Source organism: Nerophis ophidion, linkage group LG04 (genome assembly GCF_033978795.1).
Source record: "Nerophis ophidion isolate RoL-2023_Sa linkage group LG04, RoL_Noph_v1.0, whole genome shotgun sequence".
NCBI classification, from domain to species: Eukaryota; Metazoa; Chordata; class Actinopteri; order Syngnathiformes; family Syngnathidae; genus Nerophis; species Nerophis ophidion.
In genome coordinates this window covers 26,601,052-26,617,766 of record NC_084614.1, presented here as the reverse complement: position 1 = coordinate 26,617,766, position 16,715 = coordinate 26,601,052, and the positions used below count along the sequence as shown (strand labels likewise).

General features: G+C 38.8%; 1 protein-coding gene across 2 annotated transcripts; it reads left to right on the top strand.

Annotated features, from left to right (window-relative positions):
- The first annotated feature begins 5,925 nt into the window (after positions 1 to 5,925).
- LOC133551224 (uncharacterized) lies at positions 5,926 to 16,080 on the top strand. 2 transcript variants are annotated; one of them, XM_061897713.1, is made up of 2 exons: positions 5,926 to 6,186; positions 14,556 to 16,080. In XM_061897713.1, the coding sequence occupies exon 2, from the start codon at positions 14,560 to 14,562 to the stop codon at positions 15,823 to 15,825; it is 1,266 nt and encodes a 421-aa protein (XP_061753697.1). In that variant the 5' UTR covers positions 5,926 to 6,186; positions 14,556 to 14,559; the 3' UTR covers positions 15,826 to 16,080. The 2 variants fall into 2 exon arrangements, with proteins under 2 accessions (XP_061753697.1, XP_061753696.1); XM_061897712.1 differs by having other exon boundaries at positions 5,927 to 6,048.
- The last annotated feature ends 635 nt before the right edge of the window (positions 16,081 to 16,715 follow it).

Sequence of the window (16,715 nt, the reverse complement as noted above, 5' to 3'; positions counted from 1 at the left end):
TAGAAAAATACTTAATTTTTCTTACTAAACATTTGTTCTTTCAATTTTGACAGAAAATATGCATGTACTGCATGCAATTGCATGTCTTTTAACTTGAACAAATATATTATAATAAATTCTATACATGTTTTTGTTCAAATTAAAATAAATACTTAAATGTCTGCTTGTCAGCCTGACTTATTTTAAAGCAAATTATCCCTTTGTACCTCTAAGGGCGGCCATAAGTGTGATGTGGCCCTCAATCAAAACAACTTTGACACTCCGTTTCTGCGTTTACTAAAATATTCTACAAGACCTCTGTGTTAAGAGTTGTGTGTATTTTTGTGTTGCTAAAATCTCTGAAATTGCTACAATGACCCTAAGTGATTTACAGTGCATTCACTTTTTCCACATTGTGTTATGTTACAGCCTTATTACGAAATGGATTACTTCATTATCAATTCATTCATGATGACAATGTTTAGGCTCAGACTTTTTTTTCTCCAATTTATTCAAAATATAAAAATTCACATGCACATAAGTATTTGCACATGTACATAAATATTCATAGCCTTTGCTCAATATTTTGTTGTTGCACCTTTGGCAGCACTTACAGCCTTGGCCAGTTTCGCCTACCGTATTCCTCTTTACAGCACCTCTTGAGTTCCATCAGATTGGATGGGAAGCATTAGTTTCCATCCAGAATGTCTGTGTACATTATGATTTGATACTTTGACATTGTTCAACACGAGTATCCAAAAATGTGACAACATGCAATTCATCATAGGTCACCTTTAAATGGGTTGTTTAGCAAGGGTGTTCCAGCTCCAATAGCACCCTTATGGTGACATGTGAAAATAATTTCTCATGGGTTCGGTTTTATCCTCTGGTGACTAAAATTGAGAAATACTGAGCCTTGTGCACTTTTCAAACTTGTATCGTGATTCCAACACTGCCCTCTCCAACTCACGTTTCTGTAGCTTCCTACACCAGCAACACACCACTTCCTTTTTAACCAATTAAAGTTCAAGTTAAACAAAACTAGGTGTGGTGAAATTACCCTCTGCATTTGACCCATCCCGCTCGAGAATCATTTTGGTGATTTAACCCCCAATTCCAACCCTTGATGCTGAGTGCCAAGCAGGAAGTTAATGATTCCCATTGTTATAGTCTTGTTGTATGACTCGGCCGGGGTTTGAACTCACGACCTACCGATCTCAGGGCAGACACTCTAACCACAAGGCCACTGAGCAGGTGTTTAGGCAATTAGGTGCATTCATGAACATCGTAACTTTGAGCATCAACATTATAACAAGCAGGTTGTGGCAATATGATTATTTTTCCCCCACTTTCTTGCAGAGCCCCCTAAACGTGTACAGTTGTACGTCATTTTGTTTGTCGGCAGTGTGGTTGCACCTTTACCCAGATATTCATCCAAATGTTATGGTTTGAGGAAATTGTATGAAAGGTGCATCAAATTGTATTCATGCACTTTGATCCTGATAACAGTATCTTAGTTACTGTAACAACTAAGCCAGTGTTGACATTTGCACAGTTTACTGGCACACAATGAACGTCTGCAGAGGCCCCGGGGGCTCCATAACCGTAATCTATATCACGCTGCTCGGTTGTGCATTGTTGTCCCTCATCTGTGAAGTTGTGTGGGCAAATGGTTGCTCGCCAGCGGCGGAGGTCACTGCAGTTTCCTTATTGTGTTCTAAATATGATTGGTTATCCAATACGTCAGCAGTTTTTTTGTTGTTTTCGGAAGCAAAGAGAGAAAAGCTGTCTGCTCAGCTGCCTTCAATGGGGATTGTGCCTCTGGGCTTTCCCTTGTCTCTCTACTCTGAATGAGTTGAGAAAGAGCGACTGCAGAAGCATTTGAAGCATCCTCGCCGTGTTAAATAATAGAGTGGTCATCCTTGTTTGCTGTTGTGACGCCAAAATCACAGGTGGTCCAGCTGGTTTTACTTGTTCTTTTTCCCACCACATTTTCCCGTGGGTGACTCGTGAAAATAAACATAAATTATGCATTTAAAGTCATCTTATGCTAACTTTGTCTTTTTATGTGGTCTCATCCTTCGGGCAAGCATAATCTAGTCCAGTGGTTCTCAAACTTTTTCACCAAGTACCACCTCAAAAAACATACTGTACCACCACAATGATCAACATTAAAATCCAGTAGCGTCGTAGGCCTTCGTATTCATTAAAAACAAGTATCAATTTGGTCACTGTAACATTACACACAGTTTGAACACTAACACCGTGTTTGAATATTTAATTAGGTGATTGTTAGAATAATTGTATCTAAGTTATCACAAAACGTGTTACAGTGAGTTCCCGGTGAGAAAACAAAAGCTGTCTTTGATCCTACCAAGAAGAAGGCTCGTAAAACTCCACTGTCACTTAATCAGTCACTTGTTATAAAGTTTTTTAGGGTGTTTTTTTATGCCCATTTTTATGTATGTATATGCAATATTTGTGCTATATTGTAAGGCTGTCCACAAAACTCCTATGTCACTACCAACTCACAAACATTATTTTTATTACATATAAGTCAGGGGTGTCCAAACTTTTGCCATTGAGAGCTGCACACTGAAAAATCAAAGCCTTCTGGGGACATTTTGATATTTTAATTTTTTAATCCAATACTATATACAGTATATATCCATCCATCCATCCATTTTCTACCGCTTATTCCCTTTCGGGGTCGCGGGGGGCGCTGGCGCCTATCTCAGCTACAATCGGGCGGAAGGCAGGGTACACCCTGGACGAGTCGCCACCTCATCGCAGGGCCAACACAGATAGACAGACAACATTCACACTCACATTCACACAGTAGGGCCAATTTAGTGCTGCCAATCAACCTATTCCCAGGTGCATGTCTTTGGAAGTGGGAGGAAGCCGGAGTACCCAGAGGGAACACACGCAGTCACGGGGAGAACATGCAAACTCCACACGGAAAGATCCCGAGCCTGGATTTGAACCCAAGACTGCAGGAACTTCGTATTGTGAGGCAGACGCACTAACCCCTCTGCCACCGTGAAGCCCACAGTATATATATATATATATATATATATATATATATATATATATATATATATATATATATATATATATATATATATATATATATATATATATATATATATATATATATATATATATATATATATATATATATATATATATATATATATATATATGTTCTCCCCGTGAATGCGTGGGTTCCCTCCGGGTACTCCGGCTTCCTCCCACTTCCAAAAACATGCACCTGGGGATAAGTTGATTGGCAACACTAAATTGGCCCTAGTGTGTGAATGTGAGTGTGAATGTTGTCTGTCTATCTGTGTTGGCCCTGCGATGAGGTGGCGACTTGTCCAGGGTGTACTCCGCCTTCCGCCCGATTGTAGCTGAGATAGGCGCCAGCGCCCCCGCGACCCCAAAAAGGGAATAAGCGGTAGAAAATGGATGGATATATATATATATATATATATATATATATATATATATATATATATATATATATATATATATATATATATATATATATATTGCTCTGTTTATTGCAGTTCTGAGTGTTGCTGGGTCAGGTTTGGTTTTGGAATTGGATTGCATTGTCATGGTATTGCTGTGTAGTGGTTTGTTGGATTGATAAAAAAATAAAAAAATTATATATATTAAAAAAATCGATTTTTTAAAAATGAGAATCGATTCTGAATCGCACAACGTAAACAATTCGATTCGTATTTGAATTGATTTTTTCCCACACCCCTAATATATGTATATATATATATATATATATATATATATATATATATATATATATATATATATATATATATATATATATATATATATATATATATATATATATATAATATGTATACATATATATATATATTCATCCATCCATCCATCCATCATCTTCCGCTTATCCGAGGTCGGGTCGCGGGGGCAGCAGCCTAAGCAGGGAAGCCCAGACTTCCCTATCTCCAGCCACTTTGTCTAGCTCTTCCCGGGGGATCCCGAGGCGTTCCCAGGCCAGCCGGGAGACATAGTCTTTCCAACGTGTCCTGGGTCTTCCCCGTGGCCTCCTACCAGCTGGACGTCTATATATATATATATATATATATATATATATAAACAGAGCAATTGAGAAGACACAAACACGACACAGAACAAACCAAAAGTAGTGAAACAAAAATGAATATTATCGACAACTGTATCAATATTAGTTATAATTTCAGCATAGCAGTGATTAAAAATCCCTCATTGACATTATCATTAGACATTTATAAAAAATAATAAAAAAATAAAAAAATTATATATATTAAAAAAATCGATTTTTTAAAAATGAGAATCGATTCTGAATCGCACAACGTAAACAATTCGATTCGTATTTGAATCGATTTTTTCCCACACCCCTAATATATGTATATATATATATATATATATATATATGTATATATATATATATATATATATACATATATATGTATATTTATATAAATATGTATACATATATATTTATATATATATATATATAAACAGAGCAATTGAGAAGACACAAACACGACACAGAACAAACCAAAAGTAGTGAAAAAAAAATGAATATTATCGACAACTGTATCAATATTAGTTATAATTTCAGCATAGCAGTGATTAAAAATCCCTCATTGACATTATTACCAGACATTTAGAAAATTTTTTAAAAAAGAACAATATTGTCACAGTGGCTTACACTTGCTTCACATCTCATAAGCTTGACAACACACTGTGTCCAATGTTTTCACAAAGATAAAATAAGTCATATTTTTGGTTCGTTTAATAGTTAAAACAAATTTACATTATTGCAATCAGTTGATAAAATACTGTCCTTTACAATTATAAAAGCTTTTTTTTTTAAATCTACTACTCTGCTTGCATGTCAGCAGACTGGGGTAGATCCTGCTGAAATCCTATGTATTGAATGAATACAGAATCGTTTTGAATTGGAAAAATATCGTTTTTGAATCGAGAATCGAATCGAATCGAAAAAATCGATATATTATCGAATCGTGACCCCAAGAATCGATATTGAATCGAATCGTGGGACACCCAAAGATTCACAGCCTTAATATATATAATATATATTAATATATATATATATATATATATATATATATATATATATATATATATATATATATATTATATATATATATAATATATATATATATATAAATATTACGGAGCTACGGAGCCCCTAAAGGGACATGGGGATTTTTTTTTTTTTAGACATGTATCTCGTGCGCACGAGAAACTATCTCGTGGCCACGAGAAACTTTCTATAAAAAAAATAAAAACTTTTTTTTTTTTTTTTTTATAAAAAGTTTCTCGTGGCCACGAGATAGTTTCTCGTGGGCACGAGATAGTTTCTCGTGCGCACGAGATAGTTTCTCGTGCGCACGAGATAGTTTCTCGTGCGCACGAGAAAGCATTGGATGCGTGCGTGTGGTTTGAGGTGTGTGTTAAAATGGCCGTTCAGGAGTTAATTCGGCTGTATTTCCAACTCGGACTTCATTGTAAGGACATTGCTGCTTTGCTTGCAAGTCGTCATCGGTATATTGTGTCTGAAAGACATTTAAAACGAATTATGAAGGCATGTAGTCTGTTTCGGCGCAAAGGATACACCTCTTTGGATCGCGTGGTAGATTTCAAAAAGTTTCTCGTGCGCACGAGATACATGTCTAAATAAAAAAAATCCCCATGTCCCTTTAGGGGCTCCGTAGGAAAGAGAAAACAAAACAAAAAACATTATCCGTGTGAAAGAATCTTTTTTTTTTTTTTTTTTGTCGTCATTGTATATTTAGTTTAGAAGAAGCACTGTGTTTGTCTTTTGAAAGGCACTTGTTTTAACTTTCAGATAAGCAGCAGCTGTATGTGGGTTTTATTTTGAAAGGTACTTGTTTAACTTCCAGGTTAGCAGCGACACTGGCCAAGCTAACAATTGCACTGTCAGTACGATCGCTAACCTAAGTTATGAATGATTAATTAAATCTAATTTGGGTTTATGAAGCAACAGGAGTAAGTACTGTATTTTTATATTTTGTGTACGTTCTGGAGCCACCGTGGGATGCTTAGTTGTCGTTTTATACGCAAACAATGGCGGAAATAAGCTGATCTTCAGTCCTATTTTTCCTACTCACTGACTGCAAAACATTAGTAAGTTTTTGGTTGTTACTGTCCGTCAAAAAGTACACTTTGTTGTCATTTCACCTGTAAAGTACAAGAAATGCTTATTCTGTATAAGATGTGCCAAGTTATTTGTGTGGGCAAATATCAAAGAATGTTAAAGATCAAGTGTGTATTAGAGATTGTCGATATGGCCCAAAATCTATATCGCGATAAATATTGCATCCTCCTGCGATAACCGGGTATAACGATATATTGTTTGGCATATAAATCATAATAGTACCGTTTGCAAAGGCTTTACAAAGGCTCATAAATTAGCTGTATGATGTAACGTGTCATTTACTGTATTGTGTATTTTGTCAAAACTATTACCAATCTACTTGATCCTTTACTGTTGATAGCTGATAACTTTCTGTTATAACATAGTTATATCTACACTTCTGCTAAAATGTAAGAACTTATTATTCTATTATTTAAATAAATAAATGGGTTGTACTTGTATAGCGCTTTTCTACTTTCAAGGTACTCAAAGCGCTTAGACACTACTTCCACATTTACACACACATTCACATACTGATGGAGGGAGCTGCCATGCAAGGCGCCAACCAGCACCCATCAGGAGCAAGGGTGAAGTGTCTTGCTCAGGACACAACGGACGTGACGAGGTTGGTACTAGGTGGGATTTGAACCAGGGACCCTCGGGTTGCGCACGGCCACTCTCCCACTGCGCCACGCCGTCCCCAACGCCGTCCCCACTAGTTATTTATTTCGACTATTTTCATTAAAATATATGTTGAGGCTACAAAGTGTGTTTTATCCGATTACTTGATTAATCGAACATATTTACGGACGGATTACTCAATGACTAAAATAATTAATAGCTGCAGCACTAATGTATTCATATATTGTGAGGGATGTTACAATATCTTTCAGTATATATTTTCATTATTGAAGAGTATGTTACATTATATATTTCTAAATTCTATAGAAGAACATACAGTATATAGTCATATCCGTAAAGGAAACTGTACCTATATATATTCATATCTTTCAAGGGGTCTGTTAAAATATTATTAATATTGTGATACTACACCTGTTACTGATACTTAAAATTCACTAAATGATTCAATTTTATCACAATTATAAACACAGAATGGCTATGTAACAATATCAATTAAATATTTAAATGATTTAAATATTTTGTTGTTTGCTCTTAAAGTCCTACTGCGTCCATGGACTTATTCCTGATTGTGTAAAACATAAAAACTTTTTGGGTAATAAAACATAATAATGTAACTGTTGTGTACGGATCAAGGAATTGACCCCAGGATGCAGAGACGGGAGGCCAGGTAGAATTATAACAAAAGAATAATTTAATGAGTCCAAAAGTACAACAAAAGGCGATGGAGGCAGAAGTGCACACCATGAATCAAACAACTCTTAACAAGTCACACAGTGGTAGGCAGGGGAATTGGCCTGGGCGCACTGGAGCACAAAATGTCCAACACAAAAGTCCTCTGAACCTTAGGGAGACTAGAAAGCAAACACAAAGAGGTGAGGAATAGTAGGAATAAGGTAAAACCACATACCAAAGCTAGTGAGGAAAAGCGGGCGTCTGCACGTGGAAGGTACAGGAAACAATAACCGGCAGGGAAATGCTGGCGGTGACGAACTTAAATACTACTGGGTAGCGATTTGTTGCAGGTGTGCCTCGCTGGGGACTAATTACTGTAGAAAAACAGACACCAAAAACAAGGAAAAGACCGGGAAATGATAAAGAAACAACAGTAACCGCTGTAGTATTGACCATATACTGATTCTATGCTTGGTATCATCACTGTCGATATTTGTATTGGTCCAACCACCTTTGTTTACATTCAAGAGCTAATCCTTTGGTTATCTTACGGTCTGTAGTGTATCATATTAAGCTAATCCTCGTCTTCAAGTAAAATAATACTTGTAGTAAACAGTTATTTGCCCGCCACAGAGGCGAGGATTGCTGACTTAGAAATAGGGCTGGGCGATAAGGCCTTTTTTTTTTTAATTTCGATATTTTTAGGCCTTATCGCGATACACGATAAATACGGTATCTCCATATTTTGCCTTAGCCTTGAATGAATACTTGATACATGTAATCACACCAGTATGATGATTCTGTGTGTCTACATTAAAACATTCTTGTTCATACCGCATTAATATATGCTCATTTTAAACTTTCATGCAGAGAAGGAAATCACAACTAAGTCAATTGACCAAAACTGCATTTATTAAAGTTATTAGCTGGTGACTTTTCAAATGATGCTACATATTAGCAGTAATGCTACTTTTGGTAGCAGCGCTTGTGCGCCCCACACTTAACAAATTAAAGTTGTCTATTCAACATCTTCCCACTTCAAGCCGAACCACTGCCAGACGATGGACCCCCTGCTGTATTTCTTGGGAATTAATTTTTCCTTCATTCACACCTTCTTTCTCTCGTATTACCACTCGCACGACTTCGCTAGCATCATAGCTAATGTTAGCCAGTCTGCTACCTCTCTGCTCCGTGAGGGCGTATACGTATGTGGCGTATGACGTGACAGTATGTGACGTGTGTAAATTTGTGCGCTTGCTGTCTGTGAGAAGGAAAGACGGGAAAGAGTGAAGAAGAGCCTGTAGAGCAGGGGTCCCCAACGCGGTGCCCGCGGGCACCAGGTAGCCCGTAAGGACCAGATGAGTCGCCCGCTAGCCTGTTCTAAAAAGAACTCAAATAGCAGCACTTACCAGTGAGCTGCCTCTATTTTTTAAATTGTATTTATTTACTAGCAAGCTGGTCTCACTTTGCTCGACATTTTTAATTCTAAGAGAGACAAAACTCAAATAGAATTTGAAAATCCAAGAAAAAATTTTAAAGACTTGTACTTCACTTGTTTAAATAAATTCTTTTTTTTTTTACTTTGCTTCTTATTACTTTCAGAAAGACAATTTTAGAGAAAAAATACAACCTTAAAAATAATTTTAGGATTTTTAAACACATATACCTTTTTACCTTGTAAATTCCTTCCACTTCTTTCCTGACAATTTAAATCAATGTTCAAGTAAATGTATTTTTTTTATTGTAAAGAATATTAAATAGATTTTAATTTAATTCTTCATTTTAGCTTCTGTTTTTTCGACGAAGAATATTTGTGAAATATTTTGATTAAAATTTTAAAAAATTATTCTGGCAAATCTAGAAAATCTTTAGAATCAAATTTAAATCTTATTTCAAAGTCTATTGAATTTCCTTTAAAATGTTTGTTCCGGAAAATCTAGAAGAAATAATGATTTGTCTTTGTTAGAAATATTGCTTGATCCAATTTGTTGTATATTCAAAATTCTAAAATTAATCTTAATCAGGAAAAATTACTAATGATGTTCCATAAATTCTTTTTTAATTTTTTTCTAAAAGATTCGAATTAGCTAGTTTTTTTCTTCTTTTTATCGGTTGAATTTTGAATTTTAAAGAGTCGAAATTGTAGATAAACTATGTTTCAAAATTAAATTTTCTCCATTTTTAAACTGTTCAATAAATGTGTTTTTTTCATCATTTATTCTCTACAAAAAACCTTTCGTAAAAGGAAAAAAAAATTTACGACAAATGACGGACAGAAATACTCATTTATTTATATATGTATATATATATAGATGTATTTATTAAAGGTAAATTGAGCAAATTGGTTATTTCTGGCAATTTTTTTAAGTGTGTATCAAACTGGTAGCCCTTCGCATTAATCAGTACCCAAGAAGTAGCTCTTGGTTTCAAAAAGGTTGGTGACCCCTGCTGTAGTGTAATGCCCGCAGCTAAAAGCAACTACAACTATAGTCGAATATCACAGTATAGTCATTTTCTATATCGCACAGAGACAAACCCGCGATGTATCGCGTATATCAATATATTGCCCAGCCCTACTTAGAAGTGACTTTGCACTGTGGAGGAACGTTAGCTGCTAGCAAAAACGCGACATTTCGTTAATGATGCGTTCAAATTTGCTGGGCAGATCTAGAATCTGTCATCAACATGCATTATCACAATACAACGATAGTATTAAAAGCTATTATCATGATTCCAAGATGGCGGCGCCCGGACGGGCTGCGCTCTCGAGGAGCTCTTGCTAAAGATGGAACATTTGGCAGAAATACCGGACAATTCCACAAACTTTATGGCTGGCTCACATCGTGGTCACTCCGTGATCACGTACGACCGCCAGACACTTCTGGATGTGGACGAATCGGGCCGTTTTGGACTGATAGACGCGGGCGTGCTAGAATTGCTAACTAGCATGGGAATACATCGGCGGCTACATCCAGCGGCCTGTGAAGCAGGGGAGTCTAGTAGCAGCGGGGGCCGTCTACGGAGCAGACGCCAGCGGTGTGATCGGAAACGCGGATGCCGAGCGGGGCTAAAAACAAAGCAGAAGGCTAATCCCCACAGAACACCACTTTCCTCCATCCCGAAGACGGATTTAGATGGAAAATGCGAGACTACTGGTCTGGGTAAGGAGTCAGTTAAATTAGAACAAGTTTTTTCTGCTTTGAGTGTTTCAGAGTTGGACATGTGTTTTACTGAGGTGGCTAACTATGATGCGTGCAGTTTATCAAAGCAACAAACAAACAATCGGAAAATCCCCGTTACTGAGGTGGCTAACCATGATGCGTGCAGTTTATCAAAGCAACAAACAAACAATCGGAAAATCCCCGTTACTGAGGTGGGTAACCATGATGCGTGCAGTTTATCAAAGCAACAATCAAACAATCGGAAAATTCCTGTCGTATCAATTCCTAGATATGGTCTTAACTATACTAAATGCACTGGGCATAATAAACACAACATTATTAATATTGCTACTACGGATAATTTGATCAAAAATTCCCTAAAACAGCCCACTACCTATAATATAGGTTTTTTAAACATAAGATCATTGTCTCCTAAAACGTTGTTAGTTAATGATATTATCAGAGACAACAATCTTAACGTCATCGGTCTCAGCGAAACCTGGCTTAAACCAAACGACTTTTTTGCGCTAAATGAGGCATGTCCTCCTAACTTTACACATGCGCATATTGCCCGTCCGCTCAAAAGGGGTGGGGGGGTCGCACTAATATACAACGAAAACTTTAACCTTAGTCCTAACATAAATAATAAATATAAATCGTTTGAGGTGCTTACTATGAGGTCTGTCACACCGCTGCCTCTACACCTGGCTGTTATCTACCGCCCCCCAGGGCCCTATTCGGACTTTATTAATGAATTCACAGAGTTCGTTGCTGATCTAGTGACACACGCCGATAATATAATCATAATGGGGGACTTTAATATCCATATGAATACCCCATCGGACCCACCGTGCGTAGCGCTCCAGACTGTAATTGATAGCTGTGGTCTCACACAAATAATAAATGAACCCACGCATCGCAACGGTAATACGATAGACCTAGTGCTTGTCAGGGGCATCACCGTTTCCAAAGTTACGATACTCCCGTATACTAAAGTATTGTCCGATCATTACCTTATAAAATTCGAGGTTCAGACGCATGTTCGTCAAACTAATAATAATAATACCTGCTATAGCAGCCGCAACATTAATACAGCCACAACGACAATTCTTGCTGACCTACTGCCCTCGGTAATGGCACCATTCCCAAAGTATGTGGGCTCTATTGATAACCTCACTAACAACTTTAACGACGCCCTGCGCGAAACCATTGATAACATAGCACCGCTAAAGTTAAAAAAGGCTCCAAAAAAGCGCACCCCGTGGTTTACAGAAGAAACTAGAGCTCAGAAATTATTATGTAGAAAGCTGGAACGCAAATGGCGCACGACTAAACTTGAGGTGCACCATCAAGCATGGAGTGATGGTTTAATAACTTATAAACGCATGCTTACCTTAGCTAAAGCTAAATATTACTCAAATCTCATCCACCGTAATAAAAACGATCCTAAATTTTTGTTTAGTACGGTAGCATCGCTAACCCAACAAGGGACTCCTTCCAGTAGCTCCACCCACTCAGCTGATGACTTTATGCAATTCTTTAGTAAGAAAATTGAAGTCATTAGAAAGGAGATTAAAGACAATGCGTCCCAGCTACAACGGGGTTCTATTAACACTGACACGATTGTATATACGGCGGATACTGCCCTCCAAAATAGTTTCTCTCGTTTTGAGGAAATAACATTAGAGGAATTGTTACAACGTGTAAATGGAATAAAACAGACAACATGTTTACTTGACCCTCTTCCTGGGAAACTGATCAAGGAGCTCTTTGAATTATTAGGTCCATCAGTGCTAAATATTATAAACTTATCACTCTCCTCGGGCAGTGTTCCCCTAGCATTCAAAAAAGCGGTTATTCATCCTCTTCTTAAAAGATCTAACCTCGATCCTGACCTCATGGTAAATTACCGACCGGTGTCTCACCTTCCCTTTATTTCGAAAATCCTTGAAAAAATTGTTGCGGAGCAGTTAAATGAAGACTTAGCGTCTAACAATCTATGTGAAACCTTTCAATCCGGTTTCAGGGCAAATCACTCCACGGAGACAGCCCTCGCAAAAATGACTAATGATCTATTGCTAACGATGGATTCTGATGCGTCATCTATGTTGCTGCTCCTCGATCTTAGCGCTGCTTTCGATACCGTCGATCATAATATTTTATTAGAACGTATCAAAACACGAATTGGTATGTCAGACTTAGCCCTGTCTTGGTTTAACTCTTATCTTACTGATAGGATGCAGTGTGTCTCCCATAACAATGTGACCTCGGACTACGTTAAGGTAACGTGTGGAGTTCCCCAGGGTTCGGTCCTTGGCCCTGCACTCTTCAGCATCTACATGCTGCCGCTAGGTGACATCATACGCAAATACGGTATCAGCTTTCACTGTTATGCTGATGACACCCAACTCTACATGCCCCTAAAGCTGACCAACACGCCGGATTGTAGTCAGCTGGAGGCGTGTCTTAATGAAATTAAACAATGGATGTCCGCTAACTTTTTGCAACTCAACGCCAAAAAAACGGAAATGCTGATTATCGGTCCTGCTATACACCGAACTCTATTTAATAATACAACTCTAACATTTGACAACCAAACAATTAAACAAGGCGACACGGTAAAGAATCTGGGTATTATCTTCGACCCAACTCTCTCCTTTGAGGCACACATTAAAAGCGTTACTAAAACGGCCTTCTTTCATCTCCGTAACATCGCTAAAATTCGCTCCATTCTGTCCACTAAAGACGCTAAGATCATTATCCATGCGTTTGTTACGTCTCGCCTCGACTACTGTAACGTATTATTTTCGGGTCTCCCCATGTCTAGCATTAAAAGATTACAGTTGGTACAAAATGCGGCTGCTAGACTTTTGACAAGAACAAGAAAGTTTGATCACATTACACCTGTACTGGCTCACCTGCACTGGCTTCCTGTGCACTTAAGATGTGACTTTAAGGTTTTACTACTTACGTATAAAATACTACACGGTCTAGCTCCATCTTATCTTGCCGATTGTATTGTACCGTATGTCCCGGCAAGAAATCTGCGTTCAAAGGACTCCGGCTTATTAGTGATTCCCAAAGCCCAAAAAAAGTCTGCGGGCTATAGAGCGTTTTCCGTTCGGGCTCCAGTACTCTGGAATGCCCTCCCGGTAACAGTTCGCGATGCCACCTCAGTAGAAGCATTTAAGTCTCACCTTAAAACTCATTTGTATACTCTAGCCTTTAAATAGACTCCCTTTTTAGACCAGTTGATCTGCCGTTTCTTTTCTTTTTCTTCTATGTCCCACTCTCCCGTGTGGAGGGGGTCCGGTCCGATCCGGTGGCCATGTACTGCTCGCCTGTGTATCGGCTGGGGACATCTCTGCGCTGCTGGTCCGCCTACGCTTGGGATGGTTTCCTGCTGGCTCCGCTGTGAACGGGACTCTCGCTGCTGTGTCTTGGATCCTCTTTGGACTGGACTCTCGCGACTGTGTTGTATCCATTGTGGATTGAACTTTCACAGTATCATGTTAGACCCGCTCGACATCCATTGCTTTCCTCCTCTCTAAGGTTCTCATAGTCATCATTGTCACCGACGTCCCACTGGGTCATCATTGTCACCGATGTCCCACTGGGTGTGAGTTTTCCTTGCCCTTATGTGGGCCTACCGAGGATGTCGTGGTGGTTTGTGCAGCCCTTTGAGACACTAGTGATTTAGGGCTATATAAGTAAACATTGATTGATTGATGATTGATATTTCTTCAGCCACATATGTATTGTTTTGTAACGTTTACTGCCTATATCACACAACGCTATTGAGTACTTGCTGTCTTAGTAGTAGTAGTAGTAGTATAGAACAATAACTTGTTTTGTGACATGTGTGTTTTTGTAATTTATCTCAGACAGATGCCATCAAGAAACCATCTTGAGAAAGTTGGAAGAAAGAAGAAGAAGAAATGGACAGAGGAGGCTATGGAACGTGCACTGATTGAGGTGAAGTCTCGTAGATGCACTGTAAGACAGGCTGCAAAGCAGTTTGGCGTCCCAAAGTCATCCCTGGGTGACCGGGTCAGTGGACGAGTGACACCGGGTAGCCGCAGCGGGCCTGCTCAGCTTATAACATCCTCTGATGAGGAACTGTTGGTGGAGTTCTCTTTATACATGTCCAAGCATGGGTTCCCACTTACTAAGCAGCAGCTGGTGTCTTTTGCATCTTCCATTTACAAGCGTCAACACAGGAGGGTCGCCTTTTCTAATCTGGGCCAAACCTGGTGGCTCAATTTTCGAAAACGACAAGAAAAGAATATTAGTATTCAACTCGCTGATGGTATCATCCGTGGGCGAACAGTTCATGTCAGGAAAGAAACAGTGGATCATTTTTTCCACCTGTTGGAAACTGTGGTGGAAGCTCATGCATTAGGAGAGAAGCCTCGTCAGATGTGGACCTGCAGCGAGATGGATTTTCATCTGGCTCGTAAAAGGGTGCTTCTTCACAAATCAACACCAAGGTCCAGGGACTACATCTCTGTCCTGGCTTGCTTTAATGCTGCCGGGAAGGACATTCCCCCGTTTATTGTCTTTTCCAAAGCATACCCGGGAGGGGTTTGTTACAAGACACAAGGACCACCGCACGCCCTCTATGGATGGTCAGAATCGGGATGCGTCACCTCCGACCTTTTCAAGAAGTGGTTCCTCCGACACTTCCTTGCGTATGCGCCCAAGGAGCGTCCGCTGCTGCTCATTTTCGACGGACACAAGTCGCCCGTGAACCTGGAGGTGGTGGAGACAGCTCGTAAGGAAGACGTCCTCCTTCTGTGCCTGCCACCTCATTGCTCGCACAACCTGCAGCCCCTCGATGCCGGCCTGTGTTCACTCGTCAAGCAGCGTTTTTCAGCGCTCTTAGGTGACTCGAATGCCGCCAACTCTACTCTCTTTGCAGTCACCAAGAAGGACTTTTCGGGTGTGTTCAAGGATGCTTATCGGGTGGCTGAAGATGATGAGGGGGTCAAGATAGTCAAGGAAAGTTTTAAGAAATGTGGCATTTACCCTGTGAGCCACTTTGCGGCGAATGAAGCCTGTTTATTGTCACCACACAGCGTGGACCCTACAGACGGAGCAGCATCAGGGCACCATGTTGTCCGAGGTCTTAGTGCTCCTGGACCCTCCCCCTAATTTAACAATCTCTGTATTCCAGCATTCACACATTAATATTCTAAATATTATTCTGTCATATTTTTGTTTGCCTTCTTCGCCCACATTTTTCATCTGATTAAAAATATTCCTCTTTGACAACACTTACGGCGATGCCCCTGGTTGGCAGAACAGCTTAAATTGATATTATAAACTGTGAATTATCAATACAGTTATACCTCATTACCTATTTCTATGAGAAATCCTGTAAATTCAATAAAGCTGTTCCAAATCACATCTTATGGGAAATACTTTTAGTTTTACATACAGAAAACCATGCAAAATGTGTATAAATTATAACTAAAATGCAAACATTAATGTTTGACTTAACTTTTACTGTTATTAAAGGCTCGTGTTAGCAAAGACAGAGTGGGAGGAGAGCAGAGAGCATCACAAATGCACCTTCATATTTTGCTACAACTTTTTCTGTTTTGAATTCAACAGTGTTTCTCACCTTCTTTATCAAAGTGCTGGACTCGCAACGTTCTTTTGCCCCATCCGATTTTTTTTTTTTGGGGTGGGGAATCGATTCTGCAGAATGAGGCACAGGAAAACCGACTAGTTTATTAGACCAAACATTTGGCTAACAGGACTGCATACACTGTAATTCTGCATTGTAACACCGTAATTAACTGTAAAAACTACTTATCTGACGCTACAGCACATACTTGTGACTTTATTATCATTAACTCTAAAATTATAATTGAGAAATTACAGCATTTGCTTGTAATTTTATAGTAATTACTTAAGATCTCATTGCAGTTACAGTAAATAACTGTAGATTTTGTCCACAGTAAATTACTACACATTTTACTGTGAAAGTAACGCAATTATTAGCCAGTAATATGCTGTGAATTTACAATGAATATTTT